The sequence below is a fragment of the Quercus suber genome, unplaced genomic scaffold (genome assembly GCF_002906115.3).
Source record: "Quercus suber isolate HL8 unplaced genomic scaffold, Cork oak 2.0 scaffold_41, whole genome shotgun sequence".
Taxonomy (NCBI): domain Eukaryota; kingdom Viridiplantae; phylum Streptophyta; class Magnoliopsida; order Fagales; family Fagaceae; genus Quercus; species Quercus suber.
The window spans coordinates 1,095,924-1,106,861 of record NW_027069506.1 but is presented as its reverse complement, the minus strand read 5'-3'; the positions used below and the strand labels follow the sequence as shown (position 1 = coordinate 1,106,861).

Genomic DNA, 10,938 nt, shown 5'->3' with positions numbered 1-10,938 from the left:
ATTTAATTTGATTCACCTCGAACACAGTTGGATAGCCCAGCCCCAGTAAAAAAAAAGAAAGAAAGTTGGATTTGGATTTAGTTTCCTTTTATGTATGCTGTCAGTCCTCACTCCTCCTCAGTACATCTTTTATTTATTATTATTATTATTATTATTTTAATCCTCTTTCTCAACCAGCCTGACCCATTATCTAAAAAAATAAAATCAACATCCCAAACCTAATTAATGTCATACAAATTTTAAAATTTTGATATTTTCCTAAAAGAAATAAAGAGTAGTCATTTCTTATTATAATTCTAAGTTTACCCCCAAACCATACTTACACACATCTGATTCACTACGGGGAATCTACATTGGCCATGTCTCGACAATGCCAAAGATGAATCTAGGGAGTATCGGTGTTGAATAGCTAGAGAAGAGATGGGTAGCTTTTAAACTTTTTATAAAAGGAGAGGGAAGTGGAGAATAGCTAGAGAAGATTGTGATCATGATCTTTGCCTGTTGTTTGTTATTTGTCTTATCTTAGTTTGGTGTAGTACCATAATTCTTATGTGATAGCCATTCATCACTATTTAGGTAAAGCATAAAGATTGGTCCACTACTGATGTAGTCCCATTGGGACTTAAGTCAGTTCTTTAGGTAAATACTCTTGTACCCGTGCACATGAGGAGAATAGAGCTATATTTTGAAGGAAAAAAAAATTTTATACGCTGTACGTATGAGACGCATGTCATGCGTCTTATGCATTTAGAGCAGGAGATACTTTTTCGATGTATTTTCAACTCTAACAGATAAGTATAGTGATTCTCAAGGTCAAGGTAATTAGATATATATATGAGATGAAAGAAAATATAGCTAACCAAAGGCCACTAGCATCGAATCTATTCCATAAAAGGTAAGCTTTTCTTGGCCACCCCTTTCAAGTGGTCTTGGTTTGGCATGAGGTCTTCTTCCAGCAGGCAATTAGTTCAGTCAAAAAGGTTTATCATGTTCGATCAAACCGATTAGATTGAGAGGGTTCATCATAGTTCATTCGAAGTCAAAATCTATGCTACTGTTTCATTGTGCTCCCCAAATTTTAGCCACACATAATTGCAAAAAAAAAAAAAAAAAAAAAACCTACTTCAATTAAGATTGGTTGTAATAAATTTTCAGGTTAATCAAGGTATAATTTTAGGCTTTTAGATAAATTTTTTTTTCATCTTTTTCATAATTTATCAAGGTATGAAGGTGTAAGTAGAAAAACAACACTTGCCTGGGTTTGGATACCGCGTTAAGCTGCGGCAGTTTCTGAAATCGCGTTTTCTCTTTTTTTTTTTTTTTTTTTTTTCTTCGCACTTGTTGACTTTGAGTACAAAATTTACTGTGCGTGCACTGTTTACGCACTGTTCACGCAATATTTAATATTAAAAGTGGGTCTCACAATACTATTCATACATTTAAAAATTATTTTGCTACAGTATTTTTAGCAATAATCAGTTTTTATCAACTTTCAGCAATAATAAGTGTTATCCAAACGGACCGTAGTTGATGACGTTACAAAATTTACTTAAAACAATAAAAGATAGGAATTCTACGGTGTAAAAATGGTACCAAAAGCGGCGGATTTTGTCAATCTAGGAGTGGGACAAATCGTGGACTATCGGGTTTCAGCCTCTATCAACTCGTACCAAACCACCACAACCCGCGCTTAAACAAATCTAAATACTGTAGTGTTTTTTCAAAAAATAATGTAAAAAGAAAAGAAGAAATATTAATCTATAACTAAAAAGACATGGACATGGTGTTTTTTAAAAGCTGAAAATTGGTCGTGTATGTTGAACTGGCTCCGACTAATTCACCAACAAGAAGTAGAACTGTGTCGTATCTGTGAGAGAGAGAGGGAGACTCGTACAAAGATAAAAACCAATAAATGCTTGACCTTTTTGGAGTTTTCTTTCCCTTAAAGCAAAAGCTTACGTTTTAGTTTCCATCATTACTCTTTCTTTCTATCTCTCTCTCTCTGTCTCTCTGTGTAAACGAAGATGTTGCTGGTTGGGTATGTGTGTTTCTGTGTGTGGCTTATGATAGGACATAGAGCTATGGCAGCAACCGAGAGTAGTGGTTCACAGGAAAGGGAGCTGGATAAGACACCTACATGGGCTGTTTCCGGTGTCTCTGCTGTTATTATCATCATTTCCTTTGTCTTAGAAAAGGTTATCCATAAACTTGGGACGGTAAGTTTTGTTATTTTCAGCTTTAACTTCTGTTGTTTTAGCTGTTTGTTTGCAAATTTCGGATCTTTTTCTTTTGTTATTCCGTTACTTTTGGTGGGCAAATGATTTTTTTTCTCTCTCTCTCTCTCTCTCTTTCTCTCTTTTGATGACAATTCTTTTACCTGGGAACACAATTGCTTTTTTCAAGAGTCTCTAACGAGTAAAGATTGGTGTTTTAAGGTTTATTTTATTGGTTACGAGTTCCGGTTATGTGTCTCTGGAATTTGGAGCTCATATTGATATTGTTCTTCTACCATATTTGTTTGATTCTTATCAAAGTAGTTAGTTCCTCGCTAGACAAATGACCCCGTATCTGTTACCCAAAAGCCAAACTTGCTTCATTTTTATTTTTTTGGGGGTTTGAAAAAGAAAAAGTCTTTGTGTCTCTATATGTTTTTTCCTAGCTGAAGGTGTAGGTGGATTGTAGGGAAGATTCATGTTTTCCAATTGGAAAATTGAAACCTATGAATTTTGATAGCACAAGAATGAAAAGACCATTATGAAAAAACAACCATATACCATTAAGAAAGGGGAGTTCAGATGTTGGTCTACTTGGTTAAGACTTGAAAAGAACAGTTGTTATTTGTTTATTTATTATTATTATTTATCTCATGATGTTGTTCTATTTGGTTCTTGTGATTTACCCTGTCATTAATTTTAAAAATCTCAATTCAGTGGCTTACAGAAAAGCACAAGAAAGCTCTATTTGAAGCTCTAGAGAAGATTAAAGCAGGTAATTTCATGGTTCTTGATTACTCAATTGTAACTTTGATCTCACATTCTCATAGAACTATGAGAGTCATCCCATTCTATTTGGGTTGTGTGGAATTACATATTAACTGTGCATATCTAACTTTTGATGCAAATACTGCAGAACTGATGATTCTAGGTTTCATCTCACTGCTCCTGACATTTGGGCAAAGTTACATTGCCAGAATCTGTCTTCCAACAAAGGTTTTAGATAATATGTTGCCATGTAAAAGTGAGGAATCAACTACAAGTACTGAAGGAGATGATCGTCGTAGACTGTTATGGTTAGACCGTAGATTTTTAGCTGCTGGAAGCTACGCTCCTAGTTGCAAGGCAGTAAGTGTATTCTAAGAGAAAATCAAATGTTATATGGCCCATCCCCTTACTAATTCCTAGTATTTAGTAAGACAGCATTCAACATTTTTGGCTATTGGCTTTGGAAGCATAATACTTAAAACTATAGAACCAGTCATCATTCGATTATTTTCCTTGTATACGCCATTTACTGTTGAGCTATTTTCAAATTGGAATGTAGCAAAATAAATTATATATATATACACACATGGGGTGGGGAAGGGGTTGGGGGATGTTGGGCAAACCAAAGCAACATATCAATCCAGAAACTTTTTCATGTCTTTACCAACACATCAAACCTTCTGATAAGTTCTACAAATAATGAGTACATAGTGTGGCATGCTAAACTTAGCCTACATGCTTCTTATTAAATCATAACTGGTGTGAATTTGTGAAATGAAATGCAGTTAATTGGGAGGAAGAGAATTCTGGATGAAAACAAACATTTACCAATCAATCCTTGTATCAAATATGATTGAATTATGCATTACTAATTCTTACAATAAATGTTTTTAAATTTCTAATACCTTATTGGCAATCCTGAAGCCACTGCCTCGTGTTGTTATCACACTTGTATGCATCATTGCTGACCCAATAGACATATATTCTGTTAACATAGAAATTGCTTTTGTTTTCCTTATTCTACTTCGAGGAAATTAAGTTTCTGAACACTAAGTTCTGTTCCCAACCTAAAAAAATGCTTTTACTCATTGCATGAGTCTGGCCAACTTACTGATTGGATTTTTGCCAACAGGGTTATGCACCGCTTATATCTGTCAATGGACTGCATCAGTTGCACATCCTCATATTTTTCTTAGCATTCTTTCACGTGCTGTATAGTTTTATCACAATGATGCTTGGAAGACTAAAGGTAAAGGAGCTTTTTTTTTTTTTAAAATATACTTCCAATGTTATGACATCTATACATGAATACTTGGAACCTTAGGGCATAATATGCTGGTTCTCACCTTTTGATACCTCTCAATTCATTTGAAATCAAATTATGACTGGATAATCATGCATTTTCTTTTGGATGGAAGACGATGATAAGGCCTCTCAAAGAATGCTATAATCTTTTGATATCTTTGCTTTGGGCAGGAGGGTCTCAACCATATTGTCAAGTACAGTTCTGTTTGGCTGCATGCTTTATACTGATTATGTTAGAAATGTAGGATAAATACTCTCTTTGTTTAGGTTTAAATCTAGGTATTCTTGCTCAATTTTGTATATTTGGCTCATTTTAGCCACCGTGTTGTCCCTTTACATTTATTCCTAGTTGTGGCTACAAACCAAAAAAAAAAACACTAGATTGGTGGTTTGAACTTTAAATCTATGGAAAGAATGCCACCAAGATGGATTGATATGGTTAGGATATAAATCATCTGAATTTTTTTTTTAAATAAAACCAAATTTGAACAACATGAAGTGGACAGACCCCCTTCTTATTGTTCAAGACATGATTTCTGGCTGCATAACAGGAAACAAAGAGAGCATGGCTAAAAGGCACAAATTTGCCCAAAAGTTCTCTATGACATCTGAAATATAAAGAAACGTTTTACATGAGTGTGCCTTGATAATCAACTTATAGTGGTCATGTTAAATATTGAATAAACTGTACATTTGATTATATCTAATGGTTTCCTCAATGTTTCTTTGTGCAGATCCGTGGCTGGAAGAATTGGGAGGAGGAAACCTCATCCCATAACTATGAGTTTTCAAATGGTATGTCACTCCATGATATAGAGATAGCTTGTTCTTTATGTATTAGATTGAAAGTTGCATATCCTTAGACTTGAAAATGACATCCCAAAATTCATTTGTCAATAGGTTGGTATATGTGCCTTATTGGAAGCTAAACTTCTATGTATATTTATGTGCAGATCCTTCAAGATTCAGGCTTACTCATGAGACCTCGTTTGTTAGAGCACACACCAGTTTCTGGACAAGGATTCCTTTCTTCTTTTATGTGGTAAGAAATGTCTTACTAACTGGCACATCTTGATTTTTGTTTTGTTATTTACATTGTTATGCTATGAGGTATAAATGGCCTAATGCCATGGACTGGGACATCTCAATTGTGAGTGCAATAGTTGAAGTTATGCCAATAAGATGACTGGATGAGCTTAACTAATACTAAGATGGCTGAGTAAGAATTTAGGAAGATTAAAATTATAAATGACTAGATTTGTGAGATGTAAGGGGTTGCACTAAAGAAAGAGAGAAAGTATGGGTTTGGTGATTTGGTAATGTGCTATGAAGACTAGTCATTAGCCAATTAGAGGAAATGATGCTAAGTTGTTAGAACATATTTGATTTGATGTTAGGAACATATGTCAACATTTTATGTAATTGGCTAATCTTTTGACAAAATGCACTTTAATTGTAATTGGGTAGATCTAGGATATGTTTAATGCTTCAAAAAACAAAGTTTCAAGTTCAAGTGTTAAAATCATGCAAGTCTGTCCAAGAATCAAGTGAAAAAGTACAAGATTTTAAAGTTTAACAGTTAGCATCTATCGAGGTTTAAAAGCTGTTGAAGCCCGTGTCTCGACAGCTAGCTCGATAGATGGCTATCTATCCAGGTTTATGAAATTTAGTTTTTCAAAACTGATTTCAATCCAATCCGTGGGTATATGTTTGGACTTTCTTTTTTTACAATCCTAAACATATATAAGGATTATTTTAAGGGCTGTAAAAGGTTGCACAAGGGCACAATTCCACAAGTGTGAAGAAGAGTGATCGGAAACCTAGTTTGCCCTAGTTTTTGAAGAAGTTGCTGTGTTTTGTACACCATAGGGTTTTGTGACCAAGTAACTTCATGATATTCATCGAGTGATGAACAAAAGAACTTTGCATCTAACATCCTTCTCAAGTTGGTGATCAAGTCATGTACTGGGATCTGCGCAATTGGTTAGTCACATACTGGAAGCTGTGCATTGAAAAGGAGAGATTGTCACTTCTAAACAAGTCCAATTGGGTATTGGGGTAAGGGTTCAACTGTAGGTTGGTATAAGGTACTGAGATTCCTTTACTTGTAACCGCTTGTTTTGATAATAGTGAATTCTCGGGGTGGTGACCTTAAAATCACCTGGTGGAGTTTTTGCCGTGTAGGTTTTTTCCATTCGTAAACAAATCACTGTGTTAATTTATTTTTCGCTGCATACTTAGTTTAATTGATGATTTGTTTATGCTATCACGTATTTTGCATGTTAATTTAATTAATTAATAAACTCGACTAATTAATCAATTAATTCATCACAAGGGATCAATACATTCTTGGCCTATCATAAGTGGTTCTAGTTGAAGGAATTACAAAGAAATGCAAAACCTCTGCACCCAATACTAGAAATGGTCAGAGACAAGATATAAAATTTGTGGGAATTCACTTATACCTTAGATCTAGCCTGCAAGAGTTAGACTGGAACCGCAACAAAAGCTTGTATCTGTTTAGATTTCAGTATATTAAACCTACAATTTTTGTAATTGTGGCCATGTATATCTTTTTAAATTGACAGTGAACTTATTAAAATATTTATTGTTGGCAGGGATGCTTCTTTCGACAATTTTTTAAGTCTGTTAGTAAGTCTGACTACTTAACCTTGCGCAATGGATTCATCACTGTAAGTTTTCGTTTCAGTATTTCTGTATTTCTAGTAAAATATGTCACTATTTTATGACATTGCTACATCTATATAGGTCCACTTGGCTCCTGGAAGTAAATTTAACTTCCAAAAGTATATCAAAAGATCTTTGGAGGATGACTTCAAGGCAGTCGTTGGAGTAAGGTAATGTTCACTTTATTTAATATATATTTTTTATTTCATTATAATTGTGGTTTTCAGTGGTCACTCCCTGTAATAAATTTGGACTATATGAGTTTCATGAATTATTTTCTTGATGTTGTTGGCAGTCCTGTATTGTGGACGTCATTCGTGGTTTTTTTGCTATTAAATGTTAACGGTAACCCACTTCTTTCTTTGAAATTTCTTTTGGAGCATATTCTGCACTTTCCAGTAAAAGTTGATTAACTTTGTTGAAATATGTCCTTTTCAGGATGGCAGGCATTGTTTTGGGCGTCCATAATCCCTGTGATTGTGAGAAATATTTCTCTTTTGCAGCCAGATTTCCAAATCTTTGGAAAATGAAAATTCTAACCTTTTAATTGATTGCAGATAATCTTAGCTGTTGGAACAAAGCTTCAAGCCATTTTGACAAAGATGGCTCTTGAAATCACAGAAAGGCATGCAGTAGTCCAAGGGATTCCACTTGTGCAAGTCTCAGACAAATACTTTTGGTTTGGTCGGCCTCAGTTAATTCTTCAACTTATCCATTTTGCTTTGTTTCAGGTATTCAATAGCCACCCATATTGTAGATTCTTGACTAAAAATGCTTACCACTTGTGTAATGATTAATGAGTACCACAAAATTTGTCATGGTTAAACATTATTTTTTTATACTCGTATAGTCTTATTGAAGTTAGAAAGGAACTTTCTGCCTTGCTGAAAACTTATTTGAGGTCTTGGTTATAGTGAAAATGTTTTACTTTAAAATTATCTTTTTTGTTGTGGTTAGAATGATCTGATTAGCCTCAGGTTTACTCAAAAGAGGAAATATTTCTCTCGTTGAGTGATTAATGAATTGAGATTGTAATGATTAAATATGGTAAATAAGATCTTATGCTCCATAAATGCACATTATGCCTTTAGGCGAAGAGAGAACAAGCTGTCGCCCCAAATCTTCGTCAAGTTTTGATCCATGATTTTAGTGCTATTGAGTAATGACTATTTAACATCAGTTATAATGACTATCTAATCCCAGTTCCTGTTCTTTATATCAAATTATCAATCAAATTCTGCACAATTCAACAATTTTTATGGTCCTTTTCAATTTTGACTTCTAAATTTTCTTTCATATTTGTGACTGGTCTGATCTGTTTTTATTTTTTATTTTTTGTGACATGCAGAATGCATTCCAAATAACATATTTCTTGTGGATATGGGTAATGAAATACTTAACTTTGCTAACAGCTATTGAATTATTATTTTTTCCCCTTTAATTTCTTACTCTCATGTATGCTTCATTCCTAATATTATGGTTTTCTATGGAAAATTTCTTTCTGTGCAGTACGAGTATGGGTTGACATCTTGCTTCCATTCGAATTTCAAGCTTGCTATTATAAAACTTGCTCTAGGGTAGGCCTTTAATTCATTTTTTTCTCCCTTGCAATGGAAATATCCACTTGAAAGATAGATCTTCTTGCTTTTACCTATCTGAAAGGAGTGTTAGATTATAAATGCATTTAGCACGAAGACTGCTAACAAAAGGCTGCTAATTTCTTTTTAAAGGAAACAAGTAAATAAGTAAACAAATCTAGATTATAAATCAGTAAGATTGAACATACTAATTACCTTGAATTGATGTGGTGAATCTGTATGTTACCTTGGATTCATGGGTTGCGTTTTTTGGAACTATCACAGGGTTGCAGTCCTATGTCTCTGCAGCTACATCACACTTCCGCTTTATGCCCTTGTTACTCAGGTACCTTCACTGTTTCCATGAGATTCTAATGTAATTTTTAGAAGGCTTACATAACATTAACAACAACGTTAGGTGATATAAACTAACTCTGGCTTCAGAAAAAAACTTATTTCCAATTCATAATTGTTCATGGTGGTAACTGCAGATGGGTTCACACATGAAGAAATCAATTTTTGACGAACAAACATCCAAGGCCCTCAAGAAGTGGCACATGGCTGTGAAAAAGAAACATGGCAGGCGAGGAGGAAAGTCCCCTACTGATACTCTAGGTGGAAGCCCTTCCTCAACAGTGCACTCCTCTGGATACGCATTGCACCGCTTCAAAACTACTGGACACTCAACCCGCTCCACCTATGACGATAATGAAACCTCTGATTATGAAACTGATCCTTTGTCTCCCACCTCATCTGCGGCCAACTTGATTATAAGAGTTGATGATGAGGAGCAACCAACTTCAATAAGTGAACCTCACCATGGAGAAGAAACAAGCAATGAAGATGACTTTTCATTTGTCAAACCTGAGCACTGAAAGAAACGTGAGTAAGGTATTGACAGTTGCCATCCAGTTGCATCAATTTTGTTGTATGTATTGTGAGAAAACATTGTAGTTATTGAAATGCAGCCAGTGAAATAGAGAATCATTATTTGTATAATAATAAAAAAATAAAAATAGAGAAGCATTTTTGTAGATTTATAGGCTTGTTTATAAATTTAATAGGAGTTTAAAACAACATTTCCACTTTGTTCTGGCCAGTTAATTTTTAGATAGAATGCCCGTTTTACATTGCATGTTTTTTATTTCACATTCCAGTATTCCATGCTTGATTTAGTTTAATTTTCCTATGTTGAACATTTTCTTTTTCGTGTACATTTCTGGACGTGGCAGTCCTGCTAGTTCATGTTGAACCATAACTTGATTAAGGATGTGCATTCAAGCCACCAACCAGGAAAACTTGATGTCTCAGGTTGGTTTATAGTGGGTTGATGGGTTGGTTGATATGTAATGCAAAACTTGGGTTGGGTTGGATTCAGGTTAGCAATAAACTCAACCTACAACCAATATATATATATATATATATATGATAATACTAAATATTTTAACACACACGGAGAAATGAGAGAAGATCTTAAAGAAACTGATAGTGATGTATATTCAAAAAGACCTAACTCTTGGATACACAACACAGACTTTAAACATCTTTAACTTACATTCATTTTTTATTATGAGATTAATCTATTCTTTTTTCTTTTGAGATTACTAAATATTTTAGCACACACTTGAAAAGAGGGAAGAAGGTTTTAAAGAAACACCAAATTTTTTTAATTGATTTGACAAAATAGCCCCAAGCAATGGCCTAACAAAACCCATTCTTACTAATTAAGTTGTATTGAATTTTAAAACTGCCATGGGATGGATTGGAGTGAACATTTTCAACCTGGAGAGTTAGATTGGGTTGAAAAATTACTTAAATCCAATCCAATCCAATTTAACCAAATCCTTCTATATTATATTTTTGGCTCGCTTCCATTTTTATCTTAGTTCATTCATTAATATCTCAAAAGTACATATGAATGGAAATTTAAAAAGGGAAGGTCATTCGTTTTTACTTTTTATTTTTATTATATAAAGGACTGGTCATTCTAATCACCCCTAAAATCATTACTTGTAAGTAAAACAAAATATGGTTGGCTGATTGGTTGATTGGCTCTCTCATATTTCCAACTTAGTTCATTCATTAATATCTCAAAAATACATGTGAATGGGCTAAGAGGCTTGTAGTTTCATTGCCTTATTCTGGTGTTTCCAATAAAAACATTCAGAGTTTAAATCTCTCCATTTCTAACTATTAATTTTAGAAAGCAAAAAAAAAAAAAAAAAAAACATGAACTAAATGATTGGATTGATGATGTATGACACAATTCATTATTTAATTATTGTAATTTATTAATTTTGGTATTTCATTTGTAATTTTCGTTATTTTAGGTTTAGGGTTATTATTTCCTTGTTTTTAAAAGTGTTTTTAATGCTTTTTTGGTCAAA

At 33.8% G+C, this 10,938-nt stretch overlaps 1 protein-coding gene across 1 annotated transcript; it reads left to right on the top strand.

Moving 5' to 3' along the window:
• Positions 1–1,774: 1,774 nt before the first annotated feature.
• Positions 1,775–9,686, top strand: LOC112001922 (MLO-like protein 10). Its single transcript, XM_024034097.2, has 15 exons — positions 1,775–2,216; positions 2,931–2,988; positions 3,130–3,341; positions 4,114–4,230; positions 5,021–5,081; positions 5,240–5,328; positions 6,905–6,979; positions 7,056–7,144; positions 7,270–7,319; positions 7,413–7,453; positions 7,532–7,705; positions 8,323–8,358; positions 8,484–8,551; positions 8,837–8,897; positions 9,043–9,686. The coding sequence occupies exons 1-15, from the start codon at positions 2,025–2,027 to the stop codon at positions 9,424–9,426; spliced, it is 1,707 nt and encodes a 568-aa protein (XP_023889865.1). The 5' UTR covers positions 1,775–2,024; the 3' UTR covers positions 9,427–9,686.
• The last annotated feature ends 1,252 nt before the right edge of the window (positions 9,687–10,938 follow it).